At 45.7% G+C, this 18656-nt stretch overlaps 1 protein-coding gene across 7 annotated transcripts in view; it reads left to right on the top strand.

The window, feature by feature from the left end:
- The window catches only part of LOC148025090 (uncharacterized), a 157142-nt gene that overhangs the window by 62033 nt on the left and 76453 nt on the right, over nt 1–18656 (top strand). For 6 of the 7 annotated variants that reach the window (XR_015693400.1, XM_087694793.1, XM_087694790.1 and 3 more), the window contains exons 5-6: nt 6655–6690; nt 6895–7038. Coding sequence is in view for 6 of the 7 variants with exons in the window: in XM_087694793.1 (XP_087550919.1) it covers nt 6655–6690; nt 6895–7038 (180 nt within the window). In the remaining variant the exon portion in view is untranslated. The remainder of the gene's footprint in view (nt 1–6654; nt 6691–6894; nt 7039–18656) is intronic. The other variant, XM_087694791.1, reaches the window with a different exon arrangement.

Below are 18656 nucleotides of genomic sequence, written 5' to 3'. Positions count from 1 at the left end.
CACTTTCTTGAGACATGCACACCTATTGCCACAGGAGTTCTTCTACTGTGGCCCATGGTCCTACTTGAGAGTTGCGGAGCGCGGAGAATTCCTAGTACCTCTAGAGGTGGGGATCTTCATGGTTCGTAAGTCAAGGAGGGGCAAGGTCCATCTACTAGCACCACCAGATGGACTAAACTACGTCTTTTTTCTTCAGTCCTCTCACTCAAGGGAGTGGACAATGACACAGATAGAGGAAGAGTTGAAGAGTCAGGTGGCAGACCACACCTCCTAGTGGATGGGAGAAGAAGGACTAGCATTGTTTGCACGGCAGTGGCCTAGTTGCATGATGGATATTAACAGGTGGGCTGCTGTCGAGATCCCTCACCTGAGCATTATCTTTCGAGCCCCTCCACAGTGGAGAGCTCCGAAGGATGTGATTGAGTGGCCCTTGGCACAAGCAGCCCGTTTCTACCTGTGCATAGAGTCTTGACTCTGAGCATGGCTAATAGATGCATTGATAGTACCACATGGAACATCTATCACCCCTATGGTCCAGCCGAGGGCCACCATGGGGGATTGGAGTTCGCTGTCTAGACCGGCGGCAAAGCGTATCTGCATGCCTCATAACTCCTCCTCTTCATTAGCAGGCTCCACACCGAACGGATACTTGTTCGGTCAGTCACAGGTTTCCCCATGAGCTTACACCTTGCATCCTGGAATGTGAATAGCCTCCACTACAATGGGGCACGTGGTTCCAGGAAATTGATTGTTCGGCAGGAGTTGTAGCCTGCCCTTGCCAGATGGATCGACATCTTACTTCTACAAGAGCACAAGCTCACCCCCACCCAGGCCTAGCCGATAGGGAAGGTACTCCCAGGCAGCTCGCACACTTATTTGGAGCACACCATAAGTGCCCATGGTAGGAGTGGAGGCGTATGCACTTCTATTGGTCTGAGTCTTACCGCTTGTGTACAAGTCTAGGGGACGATAGTGGCAGGGAGGGTGCTATGGATCAGATTGGATATTGGGGACTCGTGCCTTGGAGTCCTTAATATCTATGCCCCTATGCAGGTTAGGGCACGTAGCAGGTTCTGGGTGGAGATCGTGGAAGGACTCCCAGAGGTGGACTTCTAGATTGCTCGAGGAGACTTCAACAACCTAGAAGCTTTGGAGGACCAGCAGGGCAGAGGGAGAAACTACTAGGGCATGGCCGAGGAGGAGCAAGAGGCATGGGAGGTCTTTCTACTGGAAGTAGGAGCACGCGATGCTTGGAGAGACCCTGCCTTCCACAGGAGGGAGAGGTTGCTGGACTTCTCTTGGGGATACAAGCGGCTAGGTGAAGTCCTGTTGGAGCGGTTGGATAGGTTTTATGTGGGAGAGTGGAGAGGCTCTCGGGGAGGCCAGATTGGGCAGTTGGTGGGCACCACGTTGTCTGATCATTGCCCGTTTCTCCTGACACTAGATCCCCCAACATCTTCCCTAGATACACGATCTTGTCGGATCCCTGACTCAATCTATAGGAGGGAGGAGGTGACGAGATAGATAGAGCAGATCTGAACCAGAGAGCAGGGTAGGAGGGACCAGTTTGCAGAGGAGGTTGTAGAGGTCCTAGCTGACTCGAGCAGAATCTGCCAAGAGGCAGCCATATAGGCTTGGCAGTAGGGCTGGCAGGAGGAGAGAGCACTCCGGCGGGACCTTGCAGCCACACAGAGATTATTATAGGAGGCACCAGGGGATCCCACTCTCCATGCACAGGAGGTGCATGCGCGAGCAGCCATTGCTGGCCTAGAGGACAGGCGATCTGAGTTCTCTTTCTACACCTCAGCAGCTTTCTGGGCCCGGAAGGGGGACACCATGTGTAGGGAGTTTTTCCAGGTACACCAGCCTCGCATCTCAGGAGACCAGATATGCAGCTTCTGAGATCAATATGGGAGGACCCGTTCTAGCCCAGACGAGGTGATGGAGATTGCCACCGACTACTACAGTCGCCTCTTCCAGCAGGAGACAGTCTCAGCTAGAGGGGTAGGTCTGGGATAACATCTCGTCCCTCATCACAGAGGAGATGGGATGCTTTCTGATAGCCCCATTCACAGAGAAGAAACTAGAGGAGGCTTTCCATACACAGGACGGGTAGAAATGCCTGGGATAGGATGGCCTCTCTAAGGCTTTCTTCACTACCTTCTGGGAAGTGGTGAAGGACCCCCTACTGATGGCCTTTCAGGAGATTTTCACTTCAGGACAGATGCCAGGGAGTCTTTCGGCAAGCCTTATCAGTCTTCTCCCCAAAGGGGGAGACCGGTTGGAGCTTTTCCAGTGGAGACCGATCACCTTATTGTCAGTGGCCTATTATAAGGTGCTGGCAAAGATGATTGGTAGGCGACTACGCCCCATGCTTCCAAACATCATCCATGACACACAGACAGGCTTTGTCCAGGATAGGAGCATCCTGGACAATGTATTCACCTTCTTTGAGGCGACAGAGTGGGCCCAGCACAGTGGGCAGAGATTGGCTGTACCATTTGATTTTGAGAAAGCGTATGATAGGGTGGACTAGGATTTCCTAGAGGGCACCATGGTGAGGTTGGGTTTCCCCCAGGCTTGAATTTGCGGGGTCTCCGCACTTTACAGATTGGCCACGAGCAAGGTCATTATAGGAGGGAGGCGAGGGGAGGAGTTTTGGCTGGAGAGATCGGACTGATAGGGCTGCCCCCTGGCCTTGTACACGTTCCTTCTCTTTGCAGAGGCGATGTCTCACTCTCTCAGGTCACGTGTGAGCGGATTACGTGGCATTCAACTTCCAGTAAGAGAGGAGACCGAGTTGTTAGACTCAGAGTATGCAGATGATATAGCGCTGTACATAGAGGATGACGAGTTGATGTTGGAGAGAGTGAGGCTAGCTCTTGAGGTGTTCTGTTCTGCAGCGGCTGCAGCGGGAGGAAAAATCAACTGGCGAAAGTCGGTTGGTTTCCTTACAGATCCGGACTCTAGCACGGAGTGGGGCATCCACCTGGGATTTAGATGGGTGAGCAGAGGATAGACCTTCCGGTACCTTGCTCCCCCGATACGAGAGCCGTTAGAGCCCGGGGAGGTATGGGCCACTAGGTTTTCACTAGTAGGCATTTCCCTACAGGTGGTAGGAAGAGTGGGTGGTGCTCCACCTGGGACCTTTTTCACAGTGCAGGAGGGGGGGCGTCTAGCTCTTGACAGAGGGTAGTAGGACAAGGGGATAGCTGTCCTTTCATGGAAGAGGATCCGGGTGATTGGCCTTCAGGGTAAGACATGGCAGCTAGACCCTTTGGTCTTTTGGCAGGAGCTCAGGGAGTGGTGCCTTTCGATCTGGGAAGGGAGGCCACTTGATGAGTTGGAGTGGGATCCAGGAGAGTGGCTTTGGCCAGCCACTATGGTCGCCAAGAAGCCACCGAGGTTCCTGGAGTACACCGCCAGGATTCGCAGACATGTATTGATGCAGGAGGATATGGATTGGGTGCCGTCATGTAGCAGGCACTGGGCAGAGCACAACATCACAAAGCCGTTCCGACGGACCTTTTGGCGCCGCCTATGGGATAGCTGGAGGCCGAGGAGAGTATCGTATTTTTTATGGAAGGTGGCACATGGAGGCTTGGTGGTGGGAAGCTGGCTTGCCTAGATGCAGAAGGAGGGAGTTTGTAAGAGCTGCACACAATAGTCTATGGAAACCCCAGAGCACTGCCTTTGGTCGTGTGAGGCAGCACAGCTTGTGTGGAGAGGAGTATGTTGCATCCTTCGCCGCATAGCACGCAGCCTTGGATGTATCTCTTGGGGAGCTTTCTGGTGGCAGGCGGTCCAGCGAGGGCCGTCACATTCTGTATGAGGCCGGGATGCAGGATACGATATTCATTATCGAGGCAAGGTCGTGTGCAGTGGTGGGTTTAGAGGCTCTACCCATCCGTTAGGTATTGGAGCCCACAGGAGACCACTCTGAGGTATGGGAAATCATAGGGAGTCTTACTGGTTGGCATATCTGGAAGGCGCGGTGTTAGGTGGCTTTCGGCGGAGAGAGACTTTCAGTACAGGTGGCCTTAGTAGAGCTTTGGATCTCCATCATCCACTCCCTTCGAGGCCGATGGGATCAGGTGCAGGGTGAGTCTAGGGCTCGTCAAGAGCTCCGATGTCATTTCATGCGCACTTGGGGCGGCCAGGACCTGTTCTTTGTGATGCAGGCAGGCAGCCCCAGATGGCGATACACCCCCCCTCCATGGCTTCTTGCCCCCATTGCCCCCAAACCGCCTTGAGTGGTTTGTATATATGATGTATCTGTGACTTTCATCAGCTCCAGCTTGGTCTGTTGAGCATGAGTACTCCGTTGTAATCAGTTTTTTTGAGTAATATAATCAGCCACATTTTACAGGAAAAAAAAAACTGTGCTATAGGCTTTGCGCATGCTTTTGTGCTCCTCACTCTCCATCTCCTCCTGGCATGGTCCACAAATTCTCTCAGCTGTAGGAATGCAGACTGTTCTCCTTGTCACGATCTCTAGATGGTGAGAAGAGAACTTGAGCTTTGATGGCTCTACTTGCATCTCATGTGGCATGTATATGTTCAGGTATCTAGGTGAATTTCAAAGTATAGAGTGGTATCTACAAATTTCGAGGTTAAAATTTTGTCCCTCTTTGATGTGCTTGGTGAAAAGCATACAAAACATCTTTCTTATCCTCCTAAAATGGATGTTGTATAAAGAAAGCTCAATTCAAAGATGGCCTCCATACACTGTTCTGATACTTGTTGAGTAGAAGAGATAATAATCTGCTTATTTTATGATGGTTTGGTGATTCCATTCAACAACATCTTGAATCTTTGGAGGGCCAATATTTGTGTTTTACTTTTTACTCTGGATGTGACTGTTTGTGAGTTTTCATCCTTATGAGGTTTACTGCTAGTAAATGGTAAAGTGTATGTTTTGGCCGCTGATAGTTTGGGGAAGAATAGGCAAAAGTTCAAGAGGAGAAACAAATATGTCAAGCTCTGACATTTAGAAGCTAACATTATGAAGTTTTAGCTCAAGTAATTTACACTCTTCTTAGCACTTCTCAACAAAAGTTGCAAAAATGGAAATGTACAAAACTAAAAACCAATCTTTAATAAAGGGTATTCATCAAGGAACTCTTCAAGAACATGCATACTTCTAGACATCATCAATGCACTAGACGAGTTAAGAAAGTAGATGGAAAATTGATAGAAACCTAACATGAATTGGATCATCTTGGTGCTATGATATGTAACATAGCGCTTTTACTTCTTTACATCTCTCTCCTAACCTCTGCCCCCCTAACCTCAACACCTCTCATTCCATTTATATTAGACCCCACTGAGTCTTACTTTGCTTTTGAAGTGTCCTTCATAGTGGTTGAATTGAAGAGTGTGCTGCAGTCATTGAGATCTAAATTACCAGGATACGATGTTCTGAAAATGAAAATTTCATGCTTTTTGGGATCTGCTTCGATTTACTCTACTTGAGATGGTTAATGAAGCTCGGTAGGTATGACAAGTGCTAGCAGTCTTTGAGAGAGGGATTCTTCCAACTGCTCTTCAAAAAGCAGATATCTAATAATTTATAATCTGGTGATCAAAGAGTTGGTGAATGGAATCAAGAGCTTTCTTGACAGTGGCTTGCATTCAACTCAGGGCAGTTTTGTGTCAAGGACATTATTAAGAACCTTAAAATGGCTACGTTAGCATAAGGAATGAATGACAAAGAAGCCAATATGTGTTGATTATGCACCTGAATGTGGAGAAAGCATTTTGATTTTGTAAACTGGGATTTATATTGCTCAAGTTCACCATTGGCTTTAGATATAAGATGTAGGATGTTATTTTCTGGTTGCATGAGGGTGGTAAACCTTCCACTATATTGGGTCAACCTGCATGCCAGGGTTATCCTTCAAGTTCTTAGTTTGTGGATGTAGTGGCCACACATCTATTTCTCAATTATTTGGATTTTTATTATAGCTGTGGGGAACTTGCATTGCGTTGGAATTACTAAACCATTCACTTTCTGCAACAATTTTTGTAGCACATCTATTTCTCAATTGTTTGGATTTTTATTATAGCTGTGGGGAACTTGCATTGTGTTGGAATTACTAAACCATTCACTTTCTGTAACAATTTTTGCAGCACATGCATGTGCTGTCCTCCATGTATAAGAGTGAGGAATGGGATGTTATTGTAATGTGTGCCTTCTAAATGTTATGCTTAGCATGTTAAAGGTCAATGGTACATTTAGTATTGGATTTGAGCTGTAAGCACATCACTAAACACTCGTATTCTTTGATGTGAAGTATTTTGCTTAAGCCACTGCCTCAGTAGGTTATGCAAAATTGCACTTTGGATGTAATTTGTTATGGGCTCTTAGCCCAAGTGGGGCTTCCCATCTGTAAGGTCTTAGCACTTGTATTGTTGCAAGGTATCATAACATATAGAGAGTGATACCAGTAGATATATAAGTGGTAACACAGGCTCTGAATAGTCCTCTCTATGTAAAGAAATTTGGAACATAGGAATGATCTTTTGTTGTGCATGTTTAACCCCAAAAAAAGGCTTCAATATTCCTTCTTTTTTGATGATTTCTTAGAATGGAACAAGGTTTCCATTCAAGTCATAAAGGAGTGATAAGCTTGTTTTCAAAATATTTTGCAGGCTCACCCTGCCAGTCACATTGCTGCCAATTTGAAGGTGGGTGGCAAAGTTGTCTGGCACTAGACAGTAATATAAAAAACAGTGAAGTACTATAACAAATGTGTGAACAAGTTCCTTTCAATCCCATATCTGATCTACTTGAGATGATTTGATATGATACTGATGTATGTTAAGTTTACTTCCTTAGCTTGATATGAATTAACATGCTTGCTTATTCAACAACCTTTGAAAACCTTTTAGGCTTGCAATAGCTACAAGCTTTGGGGTGGAAAAGTTGCTGCCACTGACCTGCGAATTTTGAAAGAACCAATCAAGGGACCTATGGAGAATGAGCTTCTTCAACATAACCTTGTTGTGTTTAGACAAGGGGAGGGTGCTTTGCAGGTTTTACACTCATCTATTCCTAAATGTAATCTACTAATGTGAAGGACCAATAAAGGACTGCTAGAGAATGAGATTCTTCAGCATTGTCTCTAGAGAAGGGGAAGGTTATTTTCAGGTTTTTACATTTATCTTATCAATAAGCAGCTTCTGCAGCATCACTTTGTTCTTAGAGAAAGGGAAGATGCTTCGCAGCTTCTTAATTATCTAGCTGATATCACTTTTGTGTGATAAACAACAGTTTAGGTTCTCTCTTCAGTTGATCAAGCCTTGAAGCTGCACCTGCGAATGTTCTTGTAAATTCATTTGTTTTAAAGAATCTGCAAATTGGGTAGAATTTACCAGCTTTACCAAAAATAAAAGGCTCTACTTTTGAAAAGTGGGACAAATGCCCAAACATCCTCTATAAAAGAGCATATTGTGGGCAGCGCATGTTGTCCTTCATTACTGCAACCAGCAACATGCTGATCTGTCATCCATGCCCACTTGGAGGTGCAGTGATCCTGGAGGAACCTCTTTGGATTTTGGAGGTCCACACGAGCTGGAGCAGCCATTCTAGCTTCTGCCCAGTCTGCCTGCACTCTGTTGCCTGGCCTTTCGAAGGTCTACCCTTTCTGTTGCCACTTGACCCTCCTTTGCCAGCCATTGGAAGTTATTGCCCAGCCATCTGCCATCTTTACCAGCTGCTGCCACATCATAATGACTGCTGTGGACCGAGCTTTCTGCTTCCATAGTCTGCAGTATTACCTGTTTGGAGGCTGCCTGCTGTTATCATCATCTTGGCCTCACCTACTGCCTGTCAAGCTGTCATCTTCACTCAGCATGCCTGCACTTTTACTTTTTGGAGTCTCCTATAACATCTTGCTGAGTACTCATTTCGCTCCCTCCACTATTGTCCATGACATCATCAGTGCTGGTTGACTGCTGCTGCTGTGTTTCAGAATCCATCATGAGCACACCACACTCTCACAGCCGGTCATGGTGTCTTTGACACCACTTTCAGATCATGGCATCCTTGGTCCTCGAGACATGGAGGTTTGAGGCCACCCATTTTATCACTATATGGAGACATGGAGTTTCCATGCATTCTAAAAATAGTAGTTTCAGAAACTGGAAGAAACGGAGTTTTTGAGTTTTAGCCATTTGAAATTTGTGGAAATGATGTTTTGGAATATACCAAAAAATTATAATATAAATAATAATGTGTGTGTTTATGCATATAAATATATTAATGTATACACACATTTTCTAAGTATACTAGAGACTAGAGTCACTAAACAATCTTAACTTTCAACACGATCCATGATTCACATTGTGCAATTTCTTATAATTATCAGTTGTGTAGGTTGCAACTTGCAAAATTCTTGTATTAAGTAATCTTAAAGTTTAATATCATACCATTCATCATCCAAGAATCATGACTCAAAACTTAAAAGTCAAGTTCATGGGATTTGTTAATGCAAGCAGCGATAGATCATAGTAGATACATTGAAAGAAGGCAATCTAAAGAGTTAAGACTAAAGCAATGATCATATGATGTCTCAAAATCACATCTGCCATGTGTGATCGGGGGATTGTTGTAATTTGTCATATGACTTTATAAGAGTAACATGTCACCAATTAGGAAAGTGGGCCATGGTACTTTGTTGGCTGCAAGTAGCCCAAATATCAAACAAATGATACATAAGGCTGAAATAGTGTGCACATGACTGGCAAGACTAATTTTTTTTATAGCTTGGCTGAAATTGCAGAAATTCAGGTCTGAGATCTGTAGGAAAACATATGGAATGTTTACAAACAAATGACACATAAGTCTGAAATACTGTGCACACGACTGGCAAGATAAAAATTTCATATATCTTGGCTGAAAATTGCAAAAATTCAGGTCTGAAATCTATAGGAAAACATACTGAATGTTCACAACTGAAGCTTACTTTTTGAGAAGAGAGCTTTCAGCATTGCCAAGGCAACCATGGACTGATGTGCAGCAGTTGGGGCAGGTGTATAGCAATTCAATCAGGTGCAACAGTCTAAAACATGCAGGGAACATGTGAAATGAGTAGACGACAAAAAAACACAACTAAACAGGGGGCTTTACTTTGCCCAAAATGCCGTTTCTAGGAAATGCAAACAGCTAGAAACAGTTGGCCCGTCTTGGCAGGTCTGAAATGCTGTTTCTTGAAACATTGTTGGAAGTTTTGAGAGAATGGTACCCTCAATCTACTTCTCAAACACAATATCTCTCAAATGGAAGGTGATCCCTTCAAGGTTCCTGTGTCTTCTCATCGAAGATGAATATGCAAAGATTTTGAGGCAAAGACATGAGAGAGTTAGACAAGGGTTAATCCCTTATGCTTGTGATCTATCTCATCACAGTCCTATTCATTTGGCATATCATCTGAATGATTGTATCTACAACATGGACAAGGATGCACCACGGTTTGAGCTTAAAGTTATTGAGGCCCTAGAACTTGCAGCCCAAAGAGTATATGCTGACATAAGAACAATGGCATATCCAATCTATCCAGTCTCACAAGAGTTGGTGCAAGCTACACATATTTTACATTCTACTAGTTCCTCTTTGTTATCTCCATCTGATGTGCAGGCCATGGATACAAGTATTCATAATACACTTGACCCATACTAGTATGTGAATGTCAATAGAGGTGGATCTAGATGAAGCAGATCAAGCAATCTCTCTTGTTCACTTGCTAACTCTAGAGATTTTATGTTTGGTGCATCTAATCATTCACAAATCCCACCCATTACACAAGTTCCTTGCACTGTGTACACACACTCACCGATTCCACAATTTATCACAACAGGTGGTACTTATCCTTACCTGTCTCTTAACTGAGTGGTGGAGGTACAATGATGGCAGAAGATTCATTCTTCAAATGAAGCACCCTTGGGGGCCTCCATACAAGGATATCCATTCCATGCATATAAATCCCAAAACATCATTCAAATGGCCATGCAATTCATGCGCATGCCTATGCCTAGTGGGTATCTACCTTTTATCAAGCTTTACCACCTACTATAAGTCAACTACATGAGTCACCATATCAAGCACCTTTGTGCCATATGAAGTACTAGTTGTTTGCAACCTGCACATTCGATACCACATGCATCCTTCCATTCTTGCACCATGTACACACACTCACCGATTCCACAATTTATCACAACAGGTGGTACTTATCCGTACCTATCTCTTAACTGAGTGGTGGAGGTACAATGATGGCAGAAGATTCATTCTTCAAATGAAGCACCCTTGGGGGCCTCCATACAAGGATATCCATTCCATGCATATAAATCCCGAAACATCACTCAAATGGCCATGCAATTCATGCGCATGCCTATGCCTAGAGGGTATCTACCTTTTATCAAGCTTTACCACCTACTATAGGTCAACTACCATGAGTCACCATATCAAGCACCTTTGTGCCATATGAAGTACTAGTTCTTTGCAACGTGCACATTTGATACCACATGCATCCTTCCATTCTTCTACAATGGCTAAGAATGCTTGTAGTGACAAGACTTGTGTCAACAGGCTGAATTTCACCACTTGGTACCAAATCTTACACGGCATGTTTTGGACTTGTAGGATTTGTAGGACCTTGTTGAGGGATTAGAACTCATTCGACTCATTGAGCCGAGGGAACATTTGGGTTGATTCATCTTGAGTTGAGTGGGAAATCATCTACATCATCCATTAAGCGATCACGAAATTTTTTAGATTGTGGATGGTTATGTCAAGATGAGTGTGTGTACTTTTTTGAAGAGAAATTTGTAGCTTTCACTTGCTTCACCACTTGTGTGCGGTTAGTAACAAATTATGTATGTATCCATATAAGGACAACAAGGAGTGACAACCATGATGAGTTTTGTCTACCACAAGTTCCCTAGGTTTCTACAACAGCATGTCATTCAACGTTGACTTCACCTTGACCAACTCGCCTTCTCAAAAGAGAGTGGTTGAGTATAGGAATTGGACACTAATGAGTATGCCACACTCCAAGCTATGCAAATGAGATTTCTAAGTGCCTATGATTAGAATTGGTCATTACTTTGATATACCTTTGAACTTTGTGCTTGGTTATAGTTGTCTATAGACCCTCTTTGAGACATTTCATGGCACTTGACCTTGAGTTTAGAACCTTTGTGTATTTGGATGTTGTGCATATATATAGACCACCAAATGACAAGAGAGGAAACCTCATGCCTCAAGTAGAGCTACTGAAATTTATGGGCTATTCTTCCAAAGCCAAAATACATGGTTTGTATGATCCTTTTGCAAACAACATTTTGGTTAGGAGGGATGTGATGTTTGATGAGATGGATAGTATAAATGAATGGCTATTTGGATGAGAGAGTCTATGTGGCTTAGCCACTAGGTTTCTTGATTCCGAGCAATCAAGAGAAGGTTTTTTGTTTGCCGAAAGCCCTTTCTGGGCTAAAGTAAGTTCCAAGATCTTGGCTCCATAGAATAGAATTTTTCTTAAAAATCGTGGTTTCCATTCTTCCCCTTATAATCCAAACTTATTCATATACGATCCACTTTAGTAGGGATTAGTTGTGTGCTTGTGTACATTGATGATATTTTGATCATGAGATCAAACACATCTACGATTGGATACATTAAAGCACATCTTAGCCTCCCTTTGGAGATGATGTTGACCTTAGTCTTCTCTCATACTCCTTGGGCATGGAGGTTGTGCAGCTTTTTGAGGGTATTTTTGTGTCATGAAAAAGTATGCTCTTCAATTGGTGCATCAACTTTTCCCGCACGGTGCATGGCCAATGGCTATTACATCCACTATCATGAAGCTAACTAAGGAATCGGATGCTCCTTCCTTCGACAAGCATAACTACTACCAAGTAGTTAGGAAAATATTATGGCTCATTTATACCTGCCCCGATCTCTCATATCCAGTCTCTATTCTTTGCCAATATATAAATTCACCAAAGAAATTTTGTTGGAATTATGTGCGTGTGTTAACATGTATTGATGCTACTTATGCTTATGTTTTGTCTTTTATTCATGAATTTACCTTAGATGGCTACAACAATTCCAATAGGGCCAAAGACTTGAATACTTAGCATTCCCACGGTGGTTACACCTTCTCCTTGGTCTTGCCTCCTATATCTTGGTCAAGCGAAAAACAAGAGATTATAGTTGTAGCTTCAATTAGGGCTCAAGAGTGTGCTTTGTTTGATGGTACCACCAAAGCCATGTACTTGAGGAATTTATTGGTGGAGGTATAGTTCCCATGTGATTCCCCTACAATGCTATATTGTGACAGCAAGAGTGCCATTGCACTTGTTGGAAACCCAATTTTTGAACAACAAGATGGAGCATGTTGGAGTCCACCACCAATTTACTAAAGATTAGGTGGAGCAAGGCAACATTGCCTTGAGTTTGTGCCTTCATCCAAGAACCATGTTGACATTTTAATGAAGCTAGTCAATTGATTGTTGATGCTCTAGCATCTTTGACAATTGATTTGTTTCAGTCCACCCTCCCCTTCAATTTCAGCATGATGGCAGGAGAGGGCCCCATAGCTTTTTCTTCCACCATCTGATGGTGAGAGAGGGTGGCTTATTCTCTTGGTGCATATGAGATGCTGGTAACTATCTTCATGTTCTATGTGTTTATAGTATTCTTTGCTTGGATCTTGATGATCATATTTGTGTGCTTGGGCAAGTGAACAATTCTATCCTAAGGCATTGCTCTACTAAGGCACTACTCCAATGTGACAACATTGCATTTTGCATGATACCATGCATTACCTTGTGCATCTCCTAGGCATTTGTATTGTGTTTATGTGAAATAGGGCCCTTGGGATGGATGAAAACTTACATAAGCAAGCATCCCTTCAATGTCAAAACCCTTGCATTATGTCAACATACTCCCTTTTAGCTCATCATAGAGTGGTCGACTTGGATCCACCATATTCACAACAATTTCCTTTGGAAGTTCCATGGTAGCTTACTCTCATCATTACCTTGTCTGCCTCATCATGGACCTCTTGTACACCTCTACACTGACATCCTTGAGAGATACCTCTATGATGAAGTGCTGATGCAAGGGGGAGGCCTCTCACAAACATTCTTCAAATGGATACCTTGCATTTGAATGGCATCTGATTGATCCATCCCTCCATTATTGTCAATTTCCACCAAGCTTTAGATTTGTGCAATCCCCAAAGTGCATTGGCTCTGGTGGTCAACCATGTGCAGTCTTTGATCATGAAATGGTAAATTAGATTAATTGAAGAAGATTGAAGGGTCAAATGCCCTACAAGATCTCAATCTTACCAAGGGCAATTAGATTCCAAGGCAAGAAAGGGTTTCTGGTCTTGCAAAAGATTGGAGACTCTATTTTAAACATCACCGTAGCCATGAGGTACCGACAGACTGATTTGATAGTGTGAAAGGACATCAAAGTGTCTCTAGGCAAGAGCGTGGCATTAGCCATTGAGGTCAATCCAAGATGTGCCATGTGATTGAAAACTTAGGTTTGTCCATAGGTTTGCTTTCCCTTCCCAAGAAAGAAGAGGAGACGCCGCTAGGATTTCCATCCGCAATGAATTAGTCACCTATTTGTCCTCTGCTAAATGCCATTGGGCCTTGGAAAGTACCATTTTCCATGAGCATACCAAATGATTAAGAAGAACCAAGGTAGACAAAAAAGTAAACCTCAACATTAAGCACATGCCACCACGAACCCTATATCTTTTTATTACCATGCCAAAGGTCCTCAAGAAAAGCACGGGTAACAAGAGTCTAGGGTTGTTAGCCAATACGCAACGCCTGAAATGGGACAAACAAAGGGTTGCCATATGGGTCCCCACATCCAAAGCAACCACACCTCTTGTGGATTTCTTTGTGCCAACATGACTCTAGGATATCCGACTTGCACAGAATCTTTCTTCTTTAGCATGAAACGGAAGTGCTGGGTGAGATTCTTCAAGGCAACATTTGTCCAAGGCAGCAATGGCAAGAAATAGTTGAGCATGGGGAGCATAATAATGTGGTCTACGCTAAGGTGTACACGGAATGGCCAAGCTTGAGATTTCCAACAAATAAACTTGGCTTCCAATTTCTGTGATATCCATTTCAGCAAAAGCTTCAGTTGTACGTCAACCCCAAAGGGATAACAAATTGCCTTACAATGTTTCCTTGTTGAACAAGCATACCCTACCACCCTAAATTTGGAAAATTGGAGCTTGTGCAAGCAATAAGGGAAGATTTGTTAGCATTCATTGAGAGCCCTGACACATGCCCAAATAATTCCTGTACATCCATGCTTCCCCGCTGAACAAGCACACCCTACCATCGTAAATTTGGTAAATTGGGGCCCGTGCAAGCATTAAGGGACGATTTGGTAGCATCGATTTAGAGCCTTGACGCATGACCAAATAATTCCCATACATCCAAGGTTGTTTGATATTAGAAGCATTCGCTTTCAGATGCATAAACGTATCATCAACCAGTACTTGACCAACAAGATGTCGGCGCAAAGGTGGAGATAGACCAATTAGCTGCCATGTATCCACAAGATGTGATAGGATGGAAAGAATAGGGTGAGTAGTAAGTGCAAAAAAGAGTGGGCTGAGAGGATAGCCTTGTCAGATCGAGCGTGCAAGGGAAAAAGGCTCAATGATTCCACCATTTAGCATAACATTAGAATTGACACCCATGCTGATGGTGTAGATCAACCTAGACATGCAAGGCCCAAAACCCACGACTTGCATGAGATCTGCAACAACAAAAAACCATTCCAAGAAGTCAAAGGCCTTTTCCAAGTCTAGATGTACCAGGACAACCTCTTGCTGTGTGTGTTACACATAGTCTATGGCCATCTATGCATTTAGGATATTATGAAGAATGTTTCTACCCCTAATAAACTCATATTGATGCGGATGAACAAGGCTAGGCAAGTGTTTATAGACATGGTTTGCCAACACCTTTGCAAAGGTCTTATACATAGAGCCCATATCTCCCAAAGTTAGATAGGAAGACCTCCGTCGCTGCTGCAGGGAGGGTCTTATGGATCGGATTGGACTTAGGGGACTCATACCTTGGAGTCCTCAATGCCTATGCTCCTACGAAGGTTAGGGCATGCATCAGGTTTTGGATGGAGATGGCCAGGACTTCCAAAGGTGGACTCTTGGATTGTTGGAGGAGACTTCAACAACTTGGAAGCCTTAGAGGACTAGCAGGGTAGAAGCAGAGATTGCCAGGGTATGGTAGTGGAGGAGCAGGAGGCATGGGAAGTCTTCCTCCTCGTAGTAGGAGTACATGATGCTTGGCGGGACCCAGCTTTTCACAGGAGGGAGAGGTCACTGGACTTCTCTTGTGGGATGTAGGCGGCTTGACGGAGCTTTGTTGGAACGGTTCTATGTGGGAGAGTAGGGGTGGTCTCGAGGAGGCCAGGTAGGGCAATTAGCTGGCACCACCGTGTCTAATCATTGCCCGGTTCTCCTCACACTTGATGCTCTCGTTTTAGCCCTTGGCACACGATCCTATCGGATTTTTGACTCGATCTACGGGAGGGAGGAGGTAAGGAGGGAGATTGAGTAGCTATGGACTAGGGAGTGGGATAAGAGGGACTGGATCGCAAAGAAGGTTGCAGAGGTCTTAGCTGAGGTGAACAGGATCTGCCAGGAGGCAGCCCTACAGGCCAGGTAGCAGAGCTGGGAGGAGGAGAGAGCACTCTGGCAAGACCTAGCAGCCACTCAGAGACTACTCCAGGAGTCACCAGGGGATCCCACTCTCCACACGTAGGAGGTACGTCCACGGGCTGAAGCGTCCATGGGCAGCCCTCGTTGGTCTTGAGGACAGGCGCTAGGAGTTTTCCTTTCGTACCTCAACAACCTTTTGGGTGTGGAAGGGGGACACGATGTGCAGGGATTTTTTTCAGGTGCATCAGCCCCGCACTTGAGGAGATTAGATTTGTAGCCTGCATGATCAGTATAGGAGGATTCGCTCTAGCCCAGATGAGGTGATGGAGATTGCCATGGATTACTACAGATAGCTTTTTCAGCAGGAGGCAGTCTCAGCTAGAGTACAACGTGGTAGACAGCAGGTTTGGGATTGCATTCTGTCCCTCGTCACAGAGGAGATGGGATGCTTCCTCCTAGACTCCTTCACAGAGAAGGAATTAGCCGAGGCCTTCCATGCATAGGATGGGTAGAAATACCCGGGTGAGGATGGTTTTTCTAAGGCCTTCTTCACTACCTGCTGGGAGGTTGTGAAGGACCCCTACTTCTGGCCTTTCAGGAGATTTTCAGCTCAGGACGAATGCCAGGGAGTCTATCGGCAGGTCTTGTCAGTCTCCCCCCAAAGGGGGAGACCGGTTGGAGCTGTCCCAGTGGAGACGGATCACCTTGTTGTCAGTGGCCTATAAGACACTGGCCAAGATGATCAGTAGTCGACTCCGCCCCGTGCTTCTAGACATCATTCATGACACGCAGACAGGTTTTGTCCAGGATAGGAGCATCCTAGACAATGTGTTCACTTTCTTCGAGGTGATCGAGTGGGCTCAGCATAGTGGTCAGGGATTGACTGTACTCCTCTTAGATTTTGAGAAGGCCTATGATAGGGTTGACTGGGACTTCTTAGAGGGCACTATGACGAGGTTGGACTTCCCCTAGGCATGGATCTGTGGGGTTTTTGCACTCTACAGATTGGCCACTAACAGGTTTCTCGTAGGTGGCAGGAGGGGGGAGGAGTTTCGGTTGGAGAGATCTATCCTGTGGGAGGGCTGTTCTCTTGCCCCGTATCTGTTCTTACTCTTTGCGGAGGCGATGTCCTACTTCCTTCGCTCACGTGTGATTGGGCTTCATGGCCTTTTCGACTTTCGGTGAGGGAGAAGACGGAGCCGCTAGATTCAGAGTACGTAGATGATACCACCCTATATGTAGAGAATGATGAGTTGATGTTGGAGAGAGTGAGACTAGCTCTGGAGGTGTTTTGCACTGCAGTTGGAGCGAAAATCAACTAGCGAAAGTCAGTCAAACTCAAGACTCTAGCATGGAGTGGGGCGTCCACTTGGGTTTCAGATGGGTGTGCAGGGGACAGACGGTCCAATATCTAGGGTTCTAGGTTGGACTCGACATCACTCCTGCACAACAGTTTCTTCTAGTTCTCGACTCTATTAGACGGAAGTTGATCTACTAGAGCACTGTCCACCTTTCTTTAACGAGCCGAGCCCTGGTGGTCAACCAGGTCCTCCTAGTGACGACTTGGTACATAGCCTCTTGTTGGTGCTTCTCCTCATCTTGTGTGGTTCAGCTTTGCCGCCTAGTGCGGAATTTTCTTTAGGCTGGCTTAGACGGTTCCAGGGATTCCCGGGCCAAGGTGGCGTGGGCGACCATCATCTGGTATCGCTCTGAGGGAAGGCTTGGGATCATTGACACAAAGTTTCAAAGCCTGGCCCTTTTGGGCAAGCTAGTGGTGCGTGGTCTCACACCAAGAGGGTAGACCTGGAAGGTCCTTTTGCAGGAGGGTCTCCAGGAGTACATACCGAGGGTTGGTGATGGTTGGAGGCCATCCTTGAGATGGATCTCCACGACTTCCCAAATCACGCCACCCAGATCTTCCTTCCTCCGCAACCTACTTCGTGTGTGGCAAGGCGTTCGCAAGGCCCTAGTACAAAGGCCCCCAAGATGCCAGGAGAAGATAGACAGCCATCCGCTGGTCTGGAACCCCCAGGTCAGAGATCGGGATGGGATACAGATTGGCGAGCATCCCCACATCGAGTGGGCTGGATGGGAGGTTGGCCCTGCCCATACTATTAGGACGTGGCAGGAGGTGTATAGGTTGGTGGATCAGGAGGTGTTGCAGCCGGCATCAGGTTGTTAGCGAGGAGCTGAGGTGAGGTGGAGGGAGATTAACTCAAAGATCCCTTCAGGAGTGGCTTGACCCCTCAATCTGAGAGCCGTTGGAGCCTGGTGAGGTATGGGCCGCTAGATTCTCACCGGTGGTAGGTGTCCTGCTACACAGGTGAGAGGTAGAGTGGGCAGCGCCCCCTACGGGATTTTCTTCACTGTGCATGATGAGGGGCGTTTGGTCCTTGATAGAGGGCAGTAGGATGAGGAGATCGTTGTCCTTCCTTGAAGGAGGATTTGTGTGGTTGGTCTCTAGGGGAAGGCCTGGGGTCTGGACCCTTACGTGCTATGGGAGGAGTTCCAAGAGTGGCACCTCTGGATATGGGAGAGCAGGCCACTTGATGAGGTGGAATGGGACCCTGGAGAGTGGCTATGGCCAGCCATTGCGGTCGCAAAGAAGCTACTGAGGTTCTTGGAGTACACAACGGGGATTGGTAGACATGTCTTGACGCAGGAGGACATGGATTGGGTGCCTTCGCGTAGCAGATACTGGGTGGAGCACAACATCATGGATGCCTTCTGTCGAACTTTTTGGTGCCGCCTATGGGACAGCTAGAGGCCGAGGTGGATGTCGTATTTCCTTTGGCTTTTGGCACATGGAGGTTGGGCAGTTGGGAGTTGGCTAGCCTAGATGCAGTAGGATGGAGAGTGTAAGCGCTGCCCACAACAGCACTTCGAAACCCCAAAGCACTGCAGTCTGTGGCGCAGGTGGTGGCCGTGAGG

Source organism: Lygodium microphyllum, chromosome 15, assembly GCF_053477565.2.
Source record: "Lygodium microphyllum isolate KBCC chromosome 15, Lygodium_microphyllum_v1.1.10, whole genome shotgun sequence".
Classification (NCBI taxonomy): domain Eukaryota; kingdom Viridiplantae; phylum Streptophyta; class Polypodiopsida; order Schizaeales; family Lygodiaceae; genus Lygodium; species Lygodium microphyllum.
Note: the sequence above shows the minus strand (reverse complement) of the source record. Positions and strands in the feature narration are given on the sequence as shown.